The 24,416-nt window shown below is 44.5% G+C and overlaps 1 protein-coding gene across 1 annotated transcript; it reads left to right on the forward strand.

Annotated features, from left to right (window-relative positions):
- Positions 1–4,051: 4,051 nt before the first annotated feature.
- LOC141740517 (protein ELYS-like) lies at positions 4,052–24,370 on the forward strand. Its single transcript, XM_074579343.1, has 24 exons — positions 4,052–4,172; positions 4,892–5,145; positions 6,843–7,023; positions 7,818–8,025; positions 8,742–8,858; positions 9,825–9,909; positions 12,931–13,081; positions 13,732–13,864; positions 13,952–14,133; positions 14,515–14,576; positions 15,409–15,537; positions 17,282–17,372; positions 17,461–17,550; positions 17,713–17,853; positions 18,630–18,734; positions 19,505–19,598; positions 20,547–20,670; positions 20,792–20,848; positions 21,817–21,963; positions 22,055–22,242; positions 22,412–22,556; positions 22,652–22,783; positions 23,981–24,128; positions 24,216–24,370. The coding sequence occupies exons 1-24, from the start codon at positions 4,052–4,054 to the stop codon at positions 24,368–24,370; spliced, it is 3,240 nt and encodes a 1,079-aa protein (XP_074435444.1).
- Positions 24,371–24,416: the final 46 nt, after the last annotated feature.

Consider the following 24,416-nt stretch of genomic DNA (forward strand, 5'->3'; position numbering starts at 1 on the left):
GCCAGGCGTTGGTTGTCTCTGCTTCCCGATGCCGGATCCCAGCGACAGTGCCACACAGAGCTATTCCTTCCTGCCCAGGAGCAGTTTGCTTCCCGGCCGCTTCCCCAGTCCCTCGTCTCCTTCTGCAAGAGGAGGTTCCCTCTCTCCTCCTGGCCTTTCTGGGGCTCAGAACTGAAAACGGCCCTCTTTGCAGTCCTTCCAGACAGGCTTTCGCTGGGACTCCAGCACTAATTATTCCTTCTTATTCCAGCTCCCCTGAAAAGAGCTCAGGCACTTAGATGTCTGCTGTCCCAACGCGGTTCATGGCTCAGTGACCGCGTGGCTGCAGCTGCCTGGCTACGAGGAGATATCAGGAGCAGAAGATTTAACGTTTCCCGCACCAGTTCAGTCCTGCAAAGAGCTGAATTGCTTTCACGTGCCGATGAACGCAGACCCCTTGTTGTGTCTGAATTAGGACTCCATCTGACCCGGAGATGAGGCCCATGTGAACCAAGACCCCCAGAAGCCTTGTCTGGGGTGGGCGCTCCCTGACAGCGGCTGCTCTCCCCTTACTGCCTGCTGGCCAGCTGGTGCTCTGCTCTATTAAGGCATCTTAGCAGCACCGCTGCATTTCTGCCTGGCGATACAGGAGTAGTACTTAATAGCTGTGACTTGGGATTTTTTTTCAAAGGTGTTCTGTTTGGTTTTTTTCTCCACAGACACATTGGTTTTAAAAACTTGAGAAGAAAAGAAGACAGCTCTGCCTTTGAGAAATGGTCCCTGTCCTCATCTGCAGCACTGGCGTGGGCACATCCAGTTGCTCAGAGTCAGTTCCCTTATCAAGTGCTGATCAAGACAAAAGCCCAAACCCAGTGTAAGTAAGGCTATTGCAGGCAGGAGGGAGAAGAGTTTCTGCTGGCTGGGAATGAGTGGCGGATCCGGAGCACACAGGCCACGTGGGAGTCCCGTCCGGAGGAAGCCTGGAAGGAGTGGGAGCACCAGCACATTGCTGTGGCTCAGGCGAGTTTCCCAGTAACGGGCATTGCGGCCAGATCCATTAACCTCTGGTCTTCTGAGTCTGATGTTTTCCCCTTTTTGTCATCTTTAAGATTTGTTACTCACGCCCCTCTCTGCCCTTCCTTAATAAACCGTGACTCCAGGTCTGGAACTTCTGCCAATAGAAAGGAAGCGTGGCGTCAGTCTTTCAGATCTAATAATTGCTTCCTGATCATGTTTGATAAAATGATGGGGGTTTGATAAAAATTAGGGACTTAATTCTGTCGGGAATGCTGAGCCCTGTGTGGGGTGTATGGCTAACCGGGGTCGTTCAGGTGCTCCCTCTGGATGGTTGTATCGGTCTTGGCTGGCAGCTGGCACAGGCGTTTGGGCACACAGTACCGTACCCTGTTCTGCTGAGGACAGCTTCTTGTTCACCTGCTGCATCAACTGGTTTTCCTGCATTGATCTGCCTGGGGTTTGCTTTGTTAAGACAGTGAAACGAACATAATCAGGCTTCTGTTAATTTTGTGCCTTCTACCTAGGAAGCTGTCGGATACAGTTTTAGAGAACTAATGGTGACAAGGCTTTGCTGGTGTGGTATTGCTTGACTTGTGTGGTGGAGAGAAGCCTTAAATTGGCAGGAGAGAGTCACCAACAAGCCGGGCCTGTTGCACGTGTTGCAAATGCATTTGCAGTTGGGCTTGTCAGGTTGCTCTTTGTCAAAGTATGTTTCAGAATGAGATACGCAAAAGCCGCCTGGACACGGTCGTGGGCAGCCTGCTGTAGGTGACCCTGCCTGAGCAGGGGGGCTGGACCAGAGGACCTCCAGTGATTCTGGAAGGCCTTTCTCTTCATTGTGATGCTGGGATTCTGGAATTCGTGCTGGGATTCTGGAATTCGTGCTGGGAGAGGCGAGCGGTGTGGTGTGCTGGGAGTGCCTTGCTCACCACTGTCTCCCTGTGCTGGGAAGGCTGCGTGTATGTTCTGTCCTGAGACACTCAGCGCCTACGTCTGTCTGTGCAGGTGCACCGAGCAAGGTAAAAAAGAGCGTAAGGTCAGAAGTGCCTTTGGGAACCGCTGTGAGCTTCGCCACGGTAGACGGGGACTGCAACTCTTGAACGGAAGTATAGTCGTGTTAGGGAATAACCGCAGGAGGTAGCTGGGTAAAGTGGCTCCAGCGTCAAGTTCTGATCTGTGTTGGTTTTGTTTGTTTTTTCATGGAGAGGGATGTCACATCTGTGGTCTGCATCAGACACAGGGTCTTCGCTGTTGGGGGCTGTTGGGGTAGAGAGCTGAAATTCTTTCCTCGTCTCACCTTCTGCTGTAGCTTTGTGCTTGTGGAGCATCTGCACAAACTCGGCAAGACAATCTGTAGGCTGCACTTGAGTGAAATAAGGCCGATTGTAGGATTCTGGTACAGACCGTCTCTGTCACGCTGGTGGCTTTTTAGACTACAGCTTAGGGCTTGGATGAAATGTAGGGTTTTTGCCTAAACCGCCGGGAGCGGGGAGGCTTTCTGCCTAAGCGGGAAAGACCTGACCCGGTGGTACTCCCTAAATCACCTGCTCACTCACTCGCTGAATCCTCTTTCTGCAGGAGTAAAATCCGGCAAAGTGCAAATTCACTGAACCTGACGACTACGAGAGTGCAGAAAGTGACTTTTCCATCTGCTGCTCCTCCAGTGCTTGTGAGTTGCTTCCTGTTTCTCTGGGGAAAATGTCATGGAACCAGTCATTAACAACAATTCAAAAATTGGTATAACTTTTATAAACCCTTTTATAACCCTTCCCTGAAATCACTTTAGCTTCCACCTCTGGCGGAGTGAAAGAACGACGCCTGTCAGCTGCAGCCTTTCCCAGAGAGCTAGGGAGTCTCTCCGTGCAAGAGGGAGTTAAAAGTTGCCTTAAAAGATGCCTGACTGTGTCCTGGGTGGTGTCCTTTCTAAAAGTGAAGGGGTTTTTAGCCCTCCCTGCAAACTGAGTGTGTCGTTTCACCCGGGTATGAGCTAGCAGCCCGGGCTGACTGCCACAAAAAGGAGATGGACAAATTCCCTCTCCTTCTTCCCGATGCGTGGTCCTGCCTCCTTCCTTGTGCCACCTCTTATGCTTGCTGGTTGTCTCTGCAAGGCAGTTGAGCTCTCGAAGCTGGTGGAACACCACCTGCTTTTCTGGGTGAGTTTCCTGCCTGCTCAGGGAGTGAACTTGGCTCCTAAAGTGCTCTAAGGCACTGTTAAGGCAGCGCGAGGTGAGCCACAGGAGTACGGTAGTAGAACAAAGGAGCAGATGGAGAGATGGGAGGCGGCAGCAAGTCCTCTCTTTTGGTGGCAGGGAAGTCAGCATGTTTTGTGAAACCATCTCTTCAGCTGCGGCTGGCCATATTTTTAGCTTTTTCGTCAGTAAGCCCATTGCATTGTTGGCCCTTGAAACGGATTTTCAGGTACTACCGTCAGTCAAAACTGACGTCCCTGAACCCTGACTTGGCTGAATGTGATTCTGCTTGAACATGTAATTTCTCCATGTTTATTCTTCTTGGAGCTTTTTAATGCAAAAATCTATCCTCAGCCTGTGACTCGTGGTACGCTCCTTTCTTTGGAAATAGTTTGGAAGTCATAAGTACTTAAGGTGAAGACCAGTGGTAATTTTGGCTGCTAGAAGACAACTGACAATAAGTAACAAAGGGTAAAGTACGAAATCAAGGGAAAGGACAAATGGAGAGTTGTACCTGTTACTGAGAAGCTTTTTAAAATCTGATTTTTCTCAGCTCCCATCTTCCTAACCTGTGTGAGTAGACTTGAACTCAGTGTATTGGGCTTTTTCCTGTTATTTCTCTGTTGATACGTCTGGGTCACTTTTTGTTGGTGATCTCACAGGCATCAGAAAAGCAAAGGATTCTCCTTTTGCTCTGCTGGGAGAGCAAAAAGTCTCCTGAGTGCCATTATTTGCAAGAAATAGAGCTAGAGGTGATGTCTAGGGGATTTTTCACTGCATACTGATGAAACTTCTGTCACTCTCAAGAATAGTTCTGGCTGACGTGAGTCTAGTTGTGCAATTTTTTCCTGTATTTACAGCGAAGAATGCGAGACCTAACAGCTGAGGTAACGAGCAGTCTGCTGCAGTTTCCAGAGGTGACTCTTCAGGCACTTGGGGAAGATGAGGGAACCCTCGGCTCTGTGCTGTGCGGGAAGTTTTCTGGAGGTGAGCATTTTCCTTTAAATTTGGTCTCGGTATAAAGCTGTTCTTGCCTGGAGGCTACCTGAAGCCTCAGGTCATGGTATCAGCTGTGTCAGGTTGGTGCTGTTAAGAGGCATCCTGTTTAGAGAGAGAGAACAAAAAGGGTGCTTCAGCGATGACAAATGCTAATATTAAAACGTGAGTATAGTTAAACTTTGAAGTGGACTTTCCAGGTGATGTGACAGTAGAGCTGGGTGCCTATCTGGAGGTCTAGGCTTCTGTTAAGACCAGGTAGAATCTATCTACCTGAGTGTAAATGCAGGAATTGAGCTCATACTTCCTTTGGGCTGGCAGTAGTTCAGTGAAACAAAATGCCTTCGATTCTTCCTCTACGCTCTAAGACTTGTATTCCCATATGCGTTTAGATCATTTCTAGCAAAACCAAGGCGAATATGGTATAAAGGCTGTCGATCAGGACCTTGTAATCTTTATCCCAAACAACCCAGATTCTTCGGTGCGGGAATGACAAGTACAAATGCAAAATAACAAGGTGGTTAATTTTAGGAGGGATTGCTTGGGGATTTCAACGGGTGATTTTGAATCATTGACTAGAATGAGGTAGGTTGGTCTTCCTCTGCTAGGTACGTTTATTGAAGGAAAGGGGCAGGCACTGTGATTTTTTTTCAGCTGTTTTCAGTCTTCCGTTGGACATTTGCTTCAGTCCTCTTTCTTTTCTCTCACAGGGAGAAACGGCCTGGCGTGGTTGGCACGTGGTCCTCACCTTGAGGTGGTGAACTCTGTGACAGGAGAGCGGCTCTCTGCGTACCGTTTCAGTGGAGTCAATGAACAGCCTCCCACTGTTCGTGTGGTGAAGGAGTTTTCCTGGGAGAAGAGAACTGGACTGCTGGTTGGGTTGGAAGACGCAGAGGGAAGTGTTCTCTGTCTGTACGACCTTGGACTCTCAAGAGTGGTTAAAGCAGTTGTTCTTCCCGGGAGGGTAGGTACTTTTTAATTGGAGAAACGAAGCTTTGATGTTGTTAGGTGCTGCGTAGGCCTGTTTTAGGACAAGCTTTGGAGCGTCTCTTTGTAGGAGGTATTTTTTCTATCGTGCGTTAACATCCTGTCACTTGAGAGTATCCAGTCAAGACGGTGTTGCTGTAAAATCTTGGGCTTAATGTGCCATTATTGTTGGAGTTTGCTGAGAGTAAAACAAGTTTTCTGGTTTTATTGTAGAGCACAAATTCACCTGATTCTCTCCTTCCACAAAAAGGCCTTGAAAAGCACCTTTTTTTGACCCTAATTGCTTGATTTCCATCAGAAATACCGTCTTTAAAATGGCTCAGAATTCCATAGTTGTGCTGTAAATGACTTCGACACATTGCCTTGAATCTCAGCCTAGCAAGCAGGCTGAGGAGAACACATTTTTCTGTTGACTTAGGAGAGGAAAAAAGAGCCTCTAGTGAGTTATCTGACAGAGTGTTGGGAGGTCACCTTTCAGCCTGCAGTCCTTGAATCTCTGCTCTCTGACTAGTGTGTTTGTGTAGATGGGACACACTGGTGTAATGTTGCTGATGTTTTCTGTCTTCTGTAACCCAGAAACTCAAATGATGTGTGTCCCCTAGCCTCATTATCTCAATGTAAACAAGAATCGGTGGAAGTCAATAGAACATCAAGATTCATTTTTATCATCTTAGAATCTGCAACAACTAACTAACTAACTTCTTAGCCAGCTTTCCATCAGCTGCTTTGGTTTGACTTGCTAGAATACAGGTGGAGTTTTGTTTGTTTGTAATGCTACAGTGTGATGACTAGTAGTAAGCATTCGTATTGGGGTCACTGAGAGAGAGAAATACGTGCAGCTTTAGCGCAGGAGTCTTTGTGTGCTCGTGTCTCTGCTCTAGCAGTCAGTGTTGTCCTGGGATGTGCTGCAACGTGTGCTGAAAGGTCTGTCTTCGCCTTGTGAGACAGTTGCGTGCAGACTGCTGGGCACGTGAAAGGGCAGTGTGCGCTTCCTCCTTTAGGTGGAGTCACCTTTTTATCTGAGAAGCTGCTGCTTTAGGCTGGCTTTTAACATTTTTCTCAACATTCGTGAAAGCGCTGGTGTGCATTTAAAGCTTCTTTTCCTTTATGTGGTTGTTACTTTTCTTCTAAATGCGGACTAGTGTGAATTTTACTAAGCTGGTCTCTCCCTTCAACGCTTTCTAAATACGTTTCACTCCCATGGAAATGGTGTGTCTCCCATGCAACTTGGCCGCTGCCTCGTCTGACTCTCGAGCCCTGATTTATCCTAACGCCCGTTTGTCAAAGAAGGCATAGACTGTATCGCGGTGCTGGTGGGCTGTGAGCGGTGGGAGACCTCGATGTAGTTGTGTTTGTCTGTCTTAAGCCCCTTGAATACGATAAAGTTTCTTGCGTATAACTGATTTTCTGTGTTTTCCTCCAGTTAATTACTGCGAAGTAGGAAATGGAAATTGCTAAGCTGTACTAATAGAATGCCCCATTTAAGTTGAAGTTAAGTCACTTACCCGCAGGAAATCTAGTAAATGGAAGGCAGTAACAGGTTTTTGTACGGGGCTTTTTTGTCTTTGTCTCTTTTCTTGATCTAATTGCAAACAATGCTTTGATGCTCCTGTATTTACTTTTTCTATTGAGCTTGTCAAAGAGCTCAAGTAGTAACTTGTAGTTTTCCTGTAGGTAACCGCTATAGAACCCATAGCGAATCACGGAGGACCCAGCGTGAGCACTCAGCACCTCCATCAGAGTCTGCGATGGCTCTTTGGGGTGGCAGCAGTGGCTACAGATGCTGGCCATCTACTTCTGGTTGATCTTAGTTTGGATGATTGCTCCTGCACTCAGAATGATATCGAAGCATTGGGTAAGCCTGCAGTTTTTCCACATGAATTTAAACGCAAGAAAACTTCTGTCTTCTAACGAAACAGTATGCATCCCACTTTGAAGACCCTTGTGTCAGACATTTCTGACAACTGGTTACAGGTGGCAGTTTGACATCGTATAGTCCTGACCTGATTAAACCTGGGAGTGTCTGACTGCTCCTCGCAGTGTTGTAAATGCCCCCTCCCACCAAGATCCCTGTGCCACTATGATTCTTGCCAGAGAGGTGTAGGAATTTTGCCACGTGAGCCGGTGCGGCCGCCTGGTAGGAAGTTGTGTTGGAGGAGCCCTGTTTCCCGGGAATGCTCTTCTGCTTGTGTTAATTGACTTGGGGCAAATTTTGGGCTTGTTTTTTAAAATAAACCCCACTTACCAACACCCATGCATTTGGATGAATGAAATCTCGAATAGGTGTACTCAGCTTGCATACACCGTTTTGGCTATTACAACAGCAGCTTCAGCAACTGGTGCCACTTCAAACACGAGGTGCCACTTCAAATTGCATCACGAGGCCCAAACTCCTGCTTTTCAGAGTCCAGGAAGAATTTGGTTACGCTTTTACCTAGCTTTCAAACGTGAGTGAGAATACTTGTCTGATCCGAGAGTTCTTATGTTCTTTGAAGACATACATAATGGCAATGGCAAAAAAAAGTGTTGCATAAATGGCTATTGTGCCTGGCACGGTAGCATTAGATGATAGGGGTTGTCACGTCAGTGCCTAAAATGCAGCCTAAATGGCATAACGTATTCATTTATTGCTTGGTTTTGTGTGTGTAGATCTAGAAGTTGTCACTAAAAATCCTGCTGAAGTTGCACAAAGAAGAGAAACTGCGACCAGCGAAGGGAGGTGTCTCTGTTTTCAACTACAAAATGCTTCCGGAACAGCAGTATCAGCCCTGTGCTACATAAGCAGAAGCAACCAGCTCGTTGTGGGTTTCTCGGATGGCTACCTGTCGCTCTGGAATATGAAAACGTTGAAGAGAGAGTAAGTAGGCCTTTACACTTGGCCATGCCTGGAGGTGCGGGGCTCTCGATTTGTTGCTTAAGGAAGTATGTGGATGTAAAGAGAACTTTTTCAGGGACTGAAGTGAGTATGAGTATAATCTTGGCACGTTCAGAAATCCTCTTCTGACATAACTTTTCAGTCATACCTGGATGAAGTGGTCCGCCTTCTCCCCAGTGGACTAGGATTGTTTTCCTTATTGTGCCTGTGGATTGAGGAATTGTGGGAAGCATGCTTCCTGGGGTTTTCAGAACCGGTTACTGCAACTGGGGCATCCATTGAAAGGCTGAAGTATGTCAGTGATGTGATTTTGGTGCCGATATTCTCTAAAGTGTCCAGGGTGAAACTAGTGAGACATGAAAACTCAATAGCTGACCTGTGCCTGAAAAATGTATTCTTTCCTGCATGTCAGCTTTGGCCGAAAGAGCAATCTCACCTGAAATATTTGGCTAACTTCTGGTTGGGATTCCCTTCAGCAGATCTGCACTGACTCCCCAGAAGCTGTTGGATGCATAAATAGACAGTGGAGGAATAATTAGGTGGCAAGAGTAGAGTGTGGAGGTACAAATAAGGTTCAGAAGTCAGGAAGAACAATGCTTGACGTAGTCCAAGAAACGAGAAACTACCTGTGTTTGGGCCACTAGGCTCCCCTTTTTTTTTCTTTTTCGTTTTGCTTTTTTTTTCCCCTAAACCTGTAGGCACCACTCTCAGCTTGAAGGAGGGAGGATTCCTGTCTATGCTGTCACTTTTCAAGAGCTGGAGAATGATCCTCGCAATTGTTGCTACTTGTGGGCTGTTCAGTCTACGCAGGAAAGGTGAATAAAAACTTTAACTATCAGCCACTGAATTAATTCTTTTTGTTTTTAAGGATATTTGTTCCCATACAGTTGAACATGTGTATTTGTTGTGTGTCTGCGATTCTTTCCGGTACGGAGGGTGTTAAACTTAGAATGCAATTTTTACAGGATTTACCAGACGTGAAGAGGGACCTACTAGTTCCTGCCTTCTGTCAGAAGGCAAAGCAACAGTGGCCATATTCTTCTGCTCGCATTCTCAAATGGTTTGCTTTTGTTCCTCGATGACCGCTTCATCATTTGTTTGATAGTCACACCGCGGTATTAAAATACCACTAGGAGCAGTTGAGGCTGCAGATCTAGAACACCAGACGTGCCCACACAACAGCCTGCCGCCCCTAAAGGCGGCGGTGACAGTATTGCCGATGGCCTTGTGCCAGCGTCAGCAGTCTGTGGAGCCTTGGTGAGCCAGTGCAGCTCCCCTGGCAGAAAACGATTCAGCAGAAAAGCCAATGGGTTCCTGCTGTTCTGCTGAATCAAATCGGACTTGGAAGGGTGCAGAGTGTGCAAGAGGGGGAGGGGAACTTTGGTGGTAAGGGAGGGGCAGAGAGATCTCTCTTTCTGCATCAGCAAGCGATTCCATCAGCTCAGCTGTTGGTAGAGTGGCAGTCTTTTAAATCTTGACTTCAAAGCAGTTTTGATGGAGAACTCTTCATTGTGAAGAACTATTTCCAACAATTCTTAGTCCATACAACATATTACAGCTTTCCAATTGTACGGTTGGCTTTTGCCCCTGAAGCTGTTAGTGTCAAAACGCCCTCCTTCATGTTTCAGTGGCTAAATGTGGCCGATGATCATGTTTTGGGAAGAGGTGGTGTTCTTTTCAGCGGGAGCATGCTATTAAGAAAACGTCTAGGTCTACTAACACGACAATGAGGACTATAAAGCAGCTTTGTAACCAAATTTCATAATTTATCCCTTTTTCAGTGAAGGGGATGTGGTGAGTTTACACCTGCTGCAGTTAGCGTTTGGTGACAGAAAACGCGTGGCCTCAGGACAAGTCATGTATGAGGTAAGAGGTGCATGCGTGGGAAAAGCAGACAATAGTAATTTTCTCTAAGGGAGTATCAGTTGAGTTACAGGGGTGAGATTTACCATCAAACTTCAGAGCTGGCTGAAAAAATAATAATGTTTTGCTGAGTCTTCTTGGGCACGGCCTTTGTCCATACCTTTTGGAAAGAAGGCGTACCATTTTATACTGCAGTGTCGTGTGTTCCAGCTAGATTCATCTGCAAAGAGCCCGTATAAATGAAATTCCTGAAGAGGACGTGGCTTTTGCAAATAAAATTATTCTGAAATACCAAATGAATGGCATGTAGGAAGAGAAGATTGGGCCTTGAATCGCTTGGTTTAACCAAGCTTCGGACTTGAATAAGCTTCTGTCTCTCTCCCTTTCTTAAAATACAGTCATACTCTAGTCTTTGCTGATCTTCAGTTTTATATTCTTGGTTTCCCTTAGAGCTTTGTCAGCCGGACTTCTCACATGAAATGCACCTACAGTGTCTCTTCAGTGTTGATCCTGACACTTAGTAGCTGTAAAGATAACTCGTTCTTCTTTTTGGCTGGGTGACCTATTCAATCTACTCTTAAAGCCAGGAAAATATGTAATTTGGTCAGAAGAGTGTACCTAAATGTTAGATCTGGCTCCAAGGAGGATGCGTTTAAAATACAGATGTGAGGTATCCTTGTATCTCAGATAGCTAACAGAGACAAGGCGCATCTGTTAGATGTGTAATTCCATTCAGTTGTACGCCTGGAAGTCTTCCAAAATCTTTTTGAGGGGACAGTAATCTTAGTTCAGAGCAAGTCTTTCCTCCTGATTTGGTACTTTCTCTTGCATATTCTCAATAGCTATGGAACGAAACAGGGGTGACTCTTGTATCGTGGTACTCTGGTTTTTGTAGGGACTGTGCCTTTTGATTTTTTTGGATTAATTTAGATTTTGAGTGTTTTGCTTATGTGTAGGAAAGGTGCTTCCTCATTTGGCACCGTTGCTTTTGCATAGATAGAGGTTAGGTGTTTGGAAAAGGTGGTGTTTCTTTAAAATGCATTATCTATCACGGTGACCAAGTAGAAGGATCTTCCAGTGATTCATGGCGTGCTGGATGCTATCTCTTTATCTTTGTTGATGTGCGGGACCTGTGCTCCACAGCGGATACTTTTAGTCTCAGAACACTTCCTTGTAGTCACAGATCGGTTAGTACTACATGACTGTCTGCCTGCATGGCTGTCTGAGTCAAGTTTCTTGTCCATCTTCAGGGGTAGAAAATTTAAGTGTCTCCCGTTTGCTAGGCCAAGTTTGAGTAAAGAAGGAGGAATCTACTGTTGATCCTTGTTCATTGGATAGAGTTCACAGGAGCTCAAAAGACTTTTTCAATACAGCAGTGCTTTTTGTTCCAGGAATTAGGTTTGAGGCTATGAAGCAGTGCCTCTTTGACTGTGTGTCATGGTAAAAGTCACAAATAGGACTTATGGAACATGTGGTACTGTGTTTTTCTATATGCGTGTCAAACTCTCGTCTCCATTGCCTTCAAGGCTGGTTTAAGTCTGCTTAAGTAATTAAACAGAAAGGTATGTTTAAGTAATGCTTCCAAAGACCTTTTTTGTACTGTTGCAGCAGTTGCTAAATCTGGTGCATCAAATCACGATCGTAGAGCGCATCTTTACCCTCGTTCTGCACAATGCTTGCGGATGGGCAGAGTATACACTCTCTACTTTGATATCAGAGTTTGACCAGTGCATCTCGTTTGAAAACTTGTTTTTGTGTTTTGCTAGTCAATGGAGTCGTTACTTAACATCTCCCATACAATGGAGTTCCTTAGAATGACTTTGCCCGGCGTGGAAAGTTTAAAATGCACTGCTTTGCTTCAGAAGCATTTTCTTTTTAGTTATGAAAGACTTTTTTTAATTATTTAATTTTTCTTTTTAGACAACCTTCATATTTATTTGTAACACTTCCTGGAGTCATTAAGAGAAAGCTCGCCTCTTCTCAGATTAGGTGAATTAGATGTATCCTATGAGATCATACGGGAATGTGTGGTTTCATGCCAGTTCGTTTCAGAGCTCTGCAAGTTTAGGAAACTTGGGTAGAATGTGGCGTTATCAGTTTATGGGTTGTGTGGGTTGGGTTTCTTTTTCCCTCTTTTTTTTTTTTTTTTTTTAATTATAGAGCTGCTATTTGTCCCCAGTACACCCGTTCATGTGTTGTATGGTAGACAGTTTGAATGAATGCTGTATTTGGAAAGACAGTATTTCACTTCACGCTTACTTAAAAAATGGCGCTATCAGAGGTTCAACACAATCGTGCCGGGGTTTCTGTGTATCTCAAAATTAGTTTGTTTACTGTGTAGTAATTCGTGATGCTAAAAGCCTTGGCCACGTGCACCCCGTGTCCTTTCTGGTTTTCCCTTTTGCTGTTGGCTGTGCTTGGTGAAGGAGCTGAGGGATATTTCACCCGTTAGTCTCTGACAAGATGAGAGGAGGAGCTGTCATAGCTTACGTGGCTTGAAAGAAGATTGCTAATCAGTATGAAGTTCTCACAGTAACTAGAGAGGGGTGCACGGTCACTCTGGTGGTGTGCCCATAGAAAATACCTCTTGACAGCTTTAGCTGCTCGAATGCTGGGGCTTCTCTAACTTCATCAGTTCTGCAATCAAGACATGGAGCAAAGAGCTTTGCATGCATGTGTGTTGCATCATTTTAGATATCTCTTTGTAGCGATATATTTATTTTTATAAAGAACATTCTTGGATGTCGCAAGGAATTCTGCAAAACATGTTCAGATCTGAATAATGTTAGGGAAATTCTAAATTTTGAAAAAGTGCAAAGCCTTTACAGCCAAACTTACCCGTTACGATTTGACACTGCATTCTCTTGCATGTCAGGCGTAGTTTCTATTTACCATCAGAAATAGGCTCATGCGAAATACACAGTATAATAAGCCTATTCTGTTAGACTGTCTTTCATATTTAGCCATAATGTATGTTTTTATCTTAGAATGACCTTTGCTCTCTTCTCTGATTTTTTCCCCCAGGGTTTGGAATACCGTGGCAAAAAGTTCAGTTTAGATCTCACGGGTGGAGTCTTTCCCTTGAGAGGCCAGACGAGGAGTACGAAATTAATCAGCTGCCAGACTGTCGAAAAATTCCGCAGCGACGTTGACGGAGAGGATAGCGTAAATGAAGGTTTGTTCTGATGTCCGTGTTTGGTGATTTTAAAAGAAGTGCTTTTGGAACCTAAGCAACGAATGCTGTTCTGTCCCCACAGTCTGAAAGTCTTGCCTATCTGCATAGACTAGACTGTTGGGATTATTTACGAAGAAAAAATGGATGCTTAAGTTATGTGGGACTTCTTTAAGGGAAAAAGTGGGTTTTATTTTATGCTTGCTGACATGCTATCGCGATGTATGGTGGGGCCGTTTGTATGATGATGGTCAGTCGTTTTACTCCTCCAGCTGCCATCTTTGAACAAGAAGTTCAAACTCTCCATTGCTTAGGAATGTTACCAGAATTTTTTCCCTTCTTCAAACCGATGTCCGCATCTGCATCCAGATGGTAGCCCGTCACAAGTGCTGTTCCCCAGGGCACTGCACTGGGGCCACTTCTCTTTAGTATCTTGGCCAGTGATCTGGACGAGGGGACAAGAAAAAGGGGCAGTGTGACTGAAACCTATCACAGAGATGTTTGCTATTCCGTAATTACTGTAATCACTCTTAGGAAGTGTTGTGTTTCACGAGTGACAGAACAGAATGAAGCCAAAATAGAAAGTGGTGTTTTAAAACTATCGCATCCATCGTATTTTCTACAAGTCAGAAACAATGTCTTGTCTTTTACAGTCACGTCTCCTGACACCAGTGTCTCAGTCTTCAGTTGGCAAGTGAATACGTACGGTCAGGGAAAACCATCTACTTACCTGGGTGTATTTGACATTAATCGCTGGTATTCTGCTCAAATGCCAGATTCACTAAGGTAGATTTTTCTTCAGTAGTTTTCCATATGCCTGCCAATAATTCATTTGAATGTCGGTATTTAGCTTACGCGCTTGTTTTCTTTAAGGCCGGAAGAATTCCCTCATGAGTGCCCCTATTTTGCACTGTGGTCGCTGGATACCGTAGTGAGCGTGACTTCTCCGAAGCTCCTTTTGGATATTCTGGTCCATGAGCGGAGTCTAAGTCGGGGAGTTCCTCCTTCTTATCCACCACCTGAGCGGTTTTTTCATCCAGGCAACTATAACTTTGGTAGGTATTTCACTGCTTTTGAGAGTGATAAGCTTAAAATGAGGTCAAATGCCATTCATTGGTTCTCTTGTTCAGTCATTGTTTGTCATTCAAAACCCAAACCAAACCAAAAAAACACCCAGTCCCCCACAAACCCAACTCTGATCGCGTTGTACTGACAAGGTATTTACTATTGTGGAACATATCTGACAGCCGGCTGAGTTTTGGTGCTTTTGTAATGTAGCCGGTGAAGTGGTGCTGGTTATAGCCTGAAATGCCTGTGAACTGAAGCTCAAAGCACTCAGTTATATGTTTCTAGATACCGGTGTGTAAAAAATGTAAACTGGTCATGCCATAACTGTGAGAGTACGGAAGGTTGTCAAACGTTCCCTGTTTCTGCAGATGGTACGTGCTTGCTGACCTCCGGAGTCGTTCACATGACTTGCACCGGCTTCCAGAAGGAGGTGATCTTTTACTGTATCTTTATTGCGAGTGGCAGGAGATGTAGCTTTTCTAAGTTTTCTGTTGCACTGCTTTCCGTGTTAGGGACCGTTTCATGCTCATCCTGCCCGTCCACACGCATAGTTGCAATTGTATCCTGTCGCCAGTTGTATGCAAATGGTAATGTTTTAGGTCCCCTCTTGGGACTGTACAACTGCCGTTGTCTCCTCTTGAAGCACCATCGGGGATTGAATGTCTAGAAAGGAACGCAACGTTGCTCCAGGAGCAAGAACAAAACCACTGTAGAAGGCGGGGAAAGGTGTTACTTCTTTATTGCCCCTCAGTCGAACTGCCTGCATAGTCTTGAGTTAGAGTTTTGATCCCCAACTCTCTTGAAAAAGGAGGGAATGGAGAAAATGAAAAACCACATAACTGTTTGAGGAGTGAAAATTTTGTTTTCTCCCAAACTCGGCCAAATTATAACTTCTGAGCCACGGCACAGATTGTGACAGATAATTTTGAGTGAAGTTTCAGCTCACTAAATGTTTCCAACATGAATCGGCTTCCATACGAATAGGCATAGAAAGGATCTTCCAAAGCATGAAGTTGCATGTTAGCTTAGCTTATATAGAATGTATTTTGTGTCAGTGTTGAGGGAAAGAGCAAGGCCTGTGTATAGACAGAGAAGGTAGAAAAGACTTAATTACGCAGATTGCTAACCTAAAGCATCTTAGTGGTTCAGGCTGTCTGATGGTGTCAGTGAACATTTAGATTCTTCCTTTTAGAGGTTATCCAGAAGCGTAGTGACGGAATAACAATGCTGTCTTAATCTGTGGTTTTCGATTGATGTTTCAGACCTTGAATTTTTTGAAGAAATCTGGCCCTTCAATATGGGAAGCCATTCAGGATAGCTACAATAGGTGTCTTGTAGCTGGCTTGCTGTCTCCAAGACCAGTTGATGTCCAGCCATCCAGTTTGAGTCAGGTGAGTGCCTATGAGGGAATCAAGGGGGAAATACATCCATCTGGTCTGACAGGGCTGGAGGGGCTACAAGACACGATACTCCAATTTGAAATACAGGTGTTGACCTGAGCTAGCAGAAGTAACCGTATCCTTAGATCCAAAGTAGTGACTTTGACTGGGAACAGCCCTAAGAGATCTGTCTTTAGAGACCCCTCTCTTAATTCGGTGCCACACACAGATGCGCACAAGGAAGCGTGCAGTCAGTGCTGGTCATGCCCAACATAACGCATGTGTCCCCCAGAGTAACCCCCATCCCTGTCAGTTTCTCAAAGCAGTGGTTCAGTGCAGTAGCCGACGATGGGGGCGTCTCACTGGGATGCGAGCTCTTGCAGACGTCGGCTTGCTGCACTGTCACTGTGCGTGATCATTTGCTTCCAAGGAAGTGGGCTGTGGTAAAGGATTACTGCTGTCAGCTCTCCCTGGCAATTTCTTCACGGCTTGCCCTCGTTTTCCCTTCATCGGTAGGCTTTTCTGCATCCTCTCCGGGCGGATCTTCACCTCTGTAGCCTCTGCCTTGTGCTGCAGTAGCCCAATTTGCTCCTCTGAGACTGCCCTCTTGCAGCTGCAACACCTTAATCACCTTTATCTCATGACACTCGCTACCTTCTATGTGCTTTATGCCACCACAGTGACTTCACTCCCCCTGCCATAGGTTTTCCATTTGCAATGCACCAACCTTTCCCTGGAGCAATCAGCAGGAAGGGGAGAGCAGCCTTCCCGCTGCCCTCCTCTTCCTGTCTCCTGCATTCGTCACCACATTTGTGGACGTGTGTTAGGACATGAACGCTTCTGCACAGTGTGGTAGCTCAAAGAAATTTCTTGGCAAGCTGGCCAATGGTCTGTTTCCTTGTCTGAAACCAGTTTTCAGAAAAAGATGGCAATATCACATGTGTGTTCTACATGTGTAGAAGTCGCTTTGAATGTCATGATTTTGCCTAGAGGGGAAAGATACTTTTGAATGTGTTTAAAAAAACCCAACCAAACAAACAAATCCCATCCCAAAAACCAAAGTAAAAACTTACGAAGGGTCCTTTCACCTGAGAGAAGTACGAGAACACCAGCTGAGATAAGCTACTACTTAGTATCGCGCGTCTGTGCATAGCTGTGATTTATCCTTGTAAGGATTACCACTACACTATAATACAGTATTTGAAGAGCCTACCATTTAAACCATTAGGATGTAAATGTTTTGCTTCTTTTCTGTCACGTTACAAAATTCCAACGTACTGTTTTGGGTGTCAGAACTGCTTCATGTCTTCATAGTCTAGAAAGCTGCTTGGCCGTAGCTTCACTGTTTCCATGCAAACGTTGCACAGTTGTGTTTGTCCTGTCCCCTTCCTGCGTTCCTGATGGCAAACTTATCTGCACAGATGTGTAACGCGTATTAGCAGAGGATGTTTCTGGACGTAGTAAGTTGGAACTCAGTACGTGAAGACTGTAATGCAGAGGCACGCGAAGAAAGATTAGAATTAGGCTGCAGTAAGTTGAAATGTCAGAGGAAAAGTGTGTTAATGTGTTCCTCAGAGCAGTGAGCAGTCCAGCCTGTGGCTGGAATTAAGAGAAAGGACGTGGCATTCCTGGCCTGTGTCCTGATTGACTTTGTGATGTCTGAATGAGTATGCAGTTAGAAAGAAACATTTACTGTTGATGGTTCACATGGTGCAAGTAGGTAAGATTCTCATTTGAGTTTGTCTGTTACGTTTAGGAGGAGCAGCTGGAAGCAGTATTGTCAGCTGCTGTCCAGACAGGTTCTGTGGGACTTCTGACTGGATGCATTAAACATTGGATATCTGAAGGTAATACTTCGAACGTTGTTTTTTTACGTGGTACCTCTTTGAGTTGGAGCCTGTTGATTCATTTCTTTTTTGTTCTCTTTGTTTAAAGAGCAGCCGAGGTCTGCTGGTAATTTACGGTTTGTTCTTGAGTGGACATGGAACCAAGTGATCTCTACAAAGGAAGAATTTGACCAAATCTGTGAGTACTAGTGTAGTCATTCTGCAAACCTAAAGTCGTTCTTTCTGATTGAGCTTCCTCAGTAATACGCCGCTATAGGATATTGCACGCGGTCCTTGAAGTGCGCCTTGAAACTCTGGAATTGCTCTGTCGGCTAACGATTTAATATTTATTCTTGAAAAGGTGTTCCGCTGTTTGATGGCTCTTGCAACTTCATTGACCCCCAGACATTACGGTCTCTCCAGCGCTGCCAGTTGCTTTTGAGCAACCTTAGCACGGTCTTAAACTGTTTTCTCACAGAAGCACAAGAGCTTACTGAAAAAGGTTTGTAGTAGTGCTACAAAATCTTTGGTATGTTTTATTAAGATTTGGAATTGTGGCAACATGGGCTTTTGTTGTTTTTGAGGATTGGAAGACAGTCACATTTAGCTGGGAGAAGGGGCTTAAAGCTGAGCGCTTGGGACCACCACAAAACACGCATGGAGTTCAGGGCAACAGTTTATGGTGGAGCTCATGCAAGGGGGTGGGGGAGGCTACATTCAGAGAGAAGCTTTGTAGGCAACTGGGCTGAAATTACAGCAACCGAATGTGGTATTGCTGAAAATTATTCCTTTGAGTTCTTAGCTAGCAAGTTCTAGTTGCATGCAGACACCGTGTTGCAAATTGCTAAACAATACGAAGGAAGCGTAAACGAGTAACGTGCAAAGTAAGTTACTTGAGTTTCTACAGCTTTTTCTCTTAGAAATGGTTCTTGGCCTATTGAGAAAAGAAAAGAATATCCCTTTGCTATCAGAAGAATCTCTGCTACGTGAGAAACAGATGTCTTATTCTTGCGTGCATTTAGTAGTTCAGGCTTTGGGGTTTTTGTGTTTTTTTTTTATTTTAGCCTTTAGTGAGTTTAGTTCTTTATAGGGGTTGTTTTTTCTTTTGGTGGTGATAGTGGTTTTTTTCTTCAAATAAGAAAGCGATACAGCGTGAAAAACGCAAAGACAAAGATTTCTAATGTGCTATTTTTATACTTTTTGGTTTAGTAGGATGAAGGGAGTTTTGTGAAAATGAACAGAATTGCATAGCGCTAATCATCTCCTGCCTTTTTTCAGGTTTTGCAGACGTGACAAATAAGCAAGCGGTAACCGGCCTCATTTCTTTGTATGCACGAGTGGTCATCTGGTTCTGTCGATCCGGTCTCCTTCCAGAGGGTTTAGGTAAGCGTGACCTGTCATACGTTTGCAACAAGGCGACCATCCAGTGAGTGACTCCCACGAACGCGTGCTTAGCCATGTTTTTGTAACGGTTTCGTCAGGAAGAAGTCGTGCTGGTTCAGTGGCAGGGTGTGCTGAAGTTCTGTGGGTGAAGTTGAGATTTTGCTGGGTTGTCAAGTACACAGCATAGAATGAGGCAGGCAGTTTCTTTCCTGGGTGGATTTTAGGAATAGCAATGGACCCCTGACGTCAAGGCGCTGCTTGTGTCCACAGCTTGAACTACTTGAGATTTTAAACAAAGTACTATTAAACAACAAGTACCGGAATGCTTGTTTTTACAGTGAGAGCATTACCTGCATGTTTTGAACTTTCTATCAGTTGCTTGAGGAGAAAGTACACCTTGGAAATCCTTCTTTAGTTGGATGGATTAGAAATTCCATTGCCAGCCTTAGTTGTCTCACAGATGCTCACGCGGCATGTTTAGAAACCATTCCCTTTGAGAACTGGGTGGGTTTTTTTATAGTGAACTTCAGCTTACCCTACATGTTGTGAATGCTGCGTGAACTGTAACCTTGAAACGGCACTTGGGGCAAGAAGGAATTGAGTCTTGTCTCTTAGAGTTCTTTTAGCAAAGGCAGAAAGAGGATTGGCTTCTTTCAGAGTTGGAGGCTTCTGATGCTTAGCTTGTACGATCTTCTGTCTCTTTAGGCAAAAATTTTCGTTTACAAGTGTGATATGACTGCTTTAACTTGCTTCTGCTTTGTTGCCTGTAGATGACGATACGCGTTTGTCAAGACCTTTCTACAATTATCCTCTGATTGAGAGCTACTATACTGGTCACCGACAGAAACTTGAGCGTTTATCAAGGTAAGAGCTAGAGGAAGACTCTAGAACACTTCCACGGCAAATTCAGAAGTGGAAGGGAATGGCTTTTATCTCAACAGTTGCATGGGCTATGCGTAATGCCGCTGCCAGCAATACTCTTGACTTCAGTGACACGCGTGTTCTGTTGAACAGAGAGGTTACTTTCCTGTGTTAAAACGTTGCTATCTACCTCTGCTTAGTACCACTGGTTGGTATCATCATTTTTCGGGAGTCTACTTTATTCATTGGCTAATGTGTATAATTTCTGACTACTGAAAAAGGCCATGCGATTAGGACAGGATCAGTCACCTCCAGTTCAGCAAAGCAGGGTGTTCACAGAACAATTGTTTTGGAAGCAGAAGAAAGCGTGTTTTTTAAAAAACAATCATCTCCGTCCTTGACTGGTAATAGAGGGTCATAACTGTATTGGCCTAAGTCCCCTTCTCACAAGTACGTGGTGTGATTTTGTGAGATGGTTGGAGTTACATGGAGTTGGCACGCCTCGCACTCTCCTGGCTGTCGGATAGAAGTCACTTGCGAACGTCAGCTCTCTTTCCTGGACTAGCTGCCTAGCACATAGGCGGCATGCCTTGGATTAGCCGATAATAGGTTTTTCTTTGGAAATTGTACTGAAAACTGAATAAAGACCTGACCAAGCTTCGGCGATGGCACTGTGACCAAGAGGCTGCAAGGTGAGTTAAGGTGGAAGCTGCAGGGTAGGAGGTATTGACTTCAAAGTTCATCTTCCTTGGCTTACTTCTCAAGTAACTTACATACAGGCTCGTGTGTTCCTTCGAAGCACAGAGCCTCTAGTGTCCTTTTTCTGCTTTGTGCCATCGGGAGATTAAAGGGCAGGGCTGCAGTCAGCAGAAGACTGGAGGAAAGCCGTTACACCGGGAGGCTGGAATTAGTGTTTTACTCTGTCCAAATCCTTGCTACCTTTTGTTCCAGAGGAAAATGGGACTCGGACTGCTTGATGGTTGATGGAATGGTTTCCCAGTTAGGAGACCAAGTGGAGAAGCTGTGGCGGAGAGATGCAGGAGGAACTGGGAAATACCCGCCTGCCAGTTTGCATGTGAGTGTCCTGTTCACTGCGAACAACAACAAACGGCCGCCCTCCCCGCCAAACCCCACCCAAAAGCCAATGATTTAGGGAAGACGGGCGTTTTTTCAGAACTTTTAATTTTTCATTTCAGGCACTGCTGGATCTCTATTTGCTAGAAAGCATTGAAGAAAACTGCAAACACGCAATTGTATCCTTTCTAGTTATTTTTATTACACCTTCAGGGGATGCACATAAATGTTCTTCAGTGTTGGTCGCCGACCTGTTTCATGACATTTTTTCATTTATGCTTCAAAGACGATGCAAGTGAAAACATTTAGTTTAGCGTTAAGTTGTAGACAGAAGCGCTGTTTTATTTCTTTGTACTGTGGATTTTTGATGACTTTTTTCTTAAACGTTTTGTTGCAAAAGTCTTCTCCGATAGGGAGAAAACAGTTTTAGTAATAAGGGTTGAAGATATAAAATGTCCTTAGTTTTTCTCCAAATTTAAACAGCGTTTAAAATTGTCTAAAACACCCATGATGGGTTATAAAACAATTTCTGTTTCAGAGCAAAAGGATTTCTAAGAGTGGTTTACCAGTACCGGATTTTTGCTGAAATCACGGGTTTTCCAGCGCAGCTCACGGTGCTTGCTTTGGTTCCGTTGAAAGTGCAGGCACACGGAATAAGCAACAGGGAGAAGAGAAAAGTCATGGGGCAGAAACTTAATTTTTAAGCTGCTGAAATACACAGCCTTGCTTTTGCTGTTTGTTGCCTAACCCGCGAGGGGAGCCTAGAGAGCAAGGGGCTTAGAAACGCTTATAGCCCGGAGCTGTCTTGTTAGATGATGTCCCTAAAAACGGACGTCAGAAAGAGAAAATGACGCTACCAATGAGTGACCCGCATACTGGTTTAAATCCAGTTTTAAGCATTCGGAGCTGAGCTGTACTGTAAGGATGCCACAATTTACACTGTTTTATAGACGCTGGACATGAGGGAAAAAACCAACTGTGGAATTTACTTCCTGTAATAATTGAGCGTTGGATGCTCCAATGTTTTGAATGTATTTTCTGCTTCCTACCACTTTTATATTCTTACTTCATTATGGTTTTCTAAAGGTAATGTGATAAACTTTTGGTCTTACAAACTGATTAGCCTTAATGAGATACCTGATGTCAGACAATTTACTTGCTGCTGGATATCAAGCGTTCCTTTCCGAGTGAGACAGAAACTTCAATCGACTCCTTCGCAACTGCCTTTGGCATCCCCTGGGGACTTGTTAAGCTTGTTGAAGGTTTTTGGCTTCTAGATCACAATGATTACGAAGTAAGTATGGTAGAGTTGAGTCAGACATACATTGCAGTACAAAGCTATAATCTAGAAAATGATTTTAAAACCCGATCTCTAACTTGTACAGAATTCACTGGCCCTGCTCTTTCATCCCGCTACAATCAAAACCGCGTCATGGCAGCACAAGAGAATTATTCAGTCCCTCCTGTGCCAAGGGGAGCATGGGCAAGCCCTCAGATACATCCAGCTGATGAGGCCACCCACGGCAAGCAGCGGGGAAGTGCAGCTTCTCCTCACTGTGTTGCTCTCCAATAGGTAAAGAAATATACCCCACCATTTTGTCATGCAAATCTTGTGAAAATGGAGAACAAAGAATAGAAATCATCATCCCCTAAGTTTCCTTTAAACTTTGAGTACAAGACTCTTGGGGCATCTCTTTGGTTATGCTATTAACATCCCTTTACGTCTGAAAAATTAATTACAGGTGCATGGTGGAGGCTTGGGGTCTGTTGCACCAACATGCCGCTCAGGCAAACTTAGAAGACCTCTTAAAACGCATGTACGAAATGTGCCGGGAGATGGGCCTGATGGAAGACTTGCTGAAGCTGCCTTTCACAGACACCGAACAAGTAAGTGGGAGCAAGGAAAAATGTTCATCGTCTCTTTGAAAAGAGAAAAGGCAGAGCCATAACAGATTTTTGGAATGATTTTTTTTTTCTCATAGGAGTGTTTGGAGAAGTTTTTAAGGACCAGTGCTGGTGTTCAGAATCAAGAATTCCTTTTAGTCTACCATCTGCAGCGTGCCAACTACATTGCAGCACTAGAGCTGAATCAGTCCATGAACGTCAATCTTATGGTAAGCGTGAAAGTTCTGTTCTGTCAAGCGTGCAAGTTTCTGCTGGGTGTTACTAACTGGTTTTGATAGTACTCAATAAGAATCCTGCTTTGTTTTTTTCATACCAGTCTTTGAAACACTCGGAACAAGTTTCTACACCTTTGGTTACAGCTGAAGCTAAATGTTGACCAATATACGTCACTACTCCAAAGCTACTCTATGAAGCTATAATTAAATGTTACACACCACTGTTGACCCCACTGAGAACAGTTTGTTTGCATCTGAGGAATAAACATGTATCTTTCCCATCAGCCAATCTTACCATTCCGTTATTGAGATACGTATGTTATGCGTGGCTTAGATTACTGGAAGTTGTTTGTGTCACTCCTTCCTGTGGGATGACGAGTAGGTTGTATGTCATCGCTTGTGTCTTGCACGCAACTGTATTTTTCTAGCTGAGAGCAGGCTAGATGCCAGTCCACAGGTTAAATTTCTGTGGGTTTTGTTTGTTTTTTTAATTTCTGCGAGTTATAGTGTGCTCTCCAATTCCACAACTTTCATTTCACGGCTTTTATGACAAAAATTCTTGTCTAACCTCTATTTCTCAAAATAGCCAGATTACATTTTGTGTTACATGAACTTGTGTTCTGGATTTGTGACGCGTTTGCTGTTTTCTGGAATCATAGTTTTCCAGTGACTCAAACTTCTAAGGTGGTTTTGGAAGTCGTAGGTCCTGCATTTGAAAACTGTCATGCGGCCAGGTGGTGTGCGTAGGTCGCTTTTTCTTGCTTGTTTTAATCTTCACATCATGTTGTCCAGGGTAATTTCCAGTTGTCCCGTATATTCAGGGCAGTGGCGTTTCAGGAAGAACAAGGGAAAGCCTGCTATGTAGTAAGTCGTTTGCAAATTGCAGGTGATATCAGAAAATTGCAGGTGATAACAGGTGTATCAGAAGAAGGTTCTGCAGAGTGCCAGCATTGTTTTAACTTCAAGTTGTAGGCTCTGTTGCTATTCCAGTCTTCCTTCCACTTTGCTAAAAGTACCAGGTGAAATCGGTGTGTGCGGATGGGTAGAACTTGCCGCTGTTCTGTGCAGTGGAGGTGTTTTCCCACACCCGTAGAGGAAATCTGCTCACTAATGCGAAATAGCACGGAGAGGTCTGTGCAATGAACTTCTTGTAATTAGTTAAGCTTTTGCTTTCCGCTTTTCCTTCATCAGAACGACGGCGATCATCGCTTGACCGACAGAGCAGTTGCCAGAAATTCTCTATTAGCCCAATATGACAAGATCCTTCCACGAATTGAAAGGCAGCTGGCCGTAGAGAGAGCCAAGCTTTACCATTTGCCTGCACTGGCCTCAAGAGAAGGTAACTTTTAGCGGGGGGAAATAGAGGGGAGAATTCCCTGTCACTTGGATGACACCAGGCTGAAATTTTTCCCCTCTTGCTTTCCAGTCTCAAGACCAAAGCCATTAACTCCAGTAAGAAAACAAGCGAAAGCAGGAAATGTGCGTCGAAGACCAAATTTTCTGGCAAAAATATTGTCCAGAATTAAAGAATCCTGGGCAGGAATGAAGGAGAAAACCAGTTTCTCACAAGGTGGATTTTAAAGATGCTGTCGTTTTTATAGCTGCTAAACGTGCTGTTTCTTCAGCA

The sequence above is a fragment of the Larus michahellis genome, chromosome 3 (assembly GCF_964199755.1).
Source record: "Larus michahellis chromosome 3, bLarMic1.1, whole genome shotgun sequence".
In the NCBI taxonomy this organism is placed as follows: Eukaryota; Metazoa; Chordata; class Aves; order Charadriiformes; family Laridae; genus Larus; species Larus michahellis.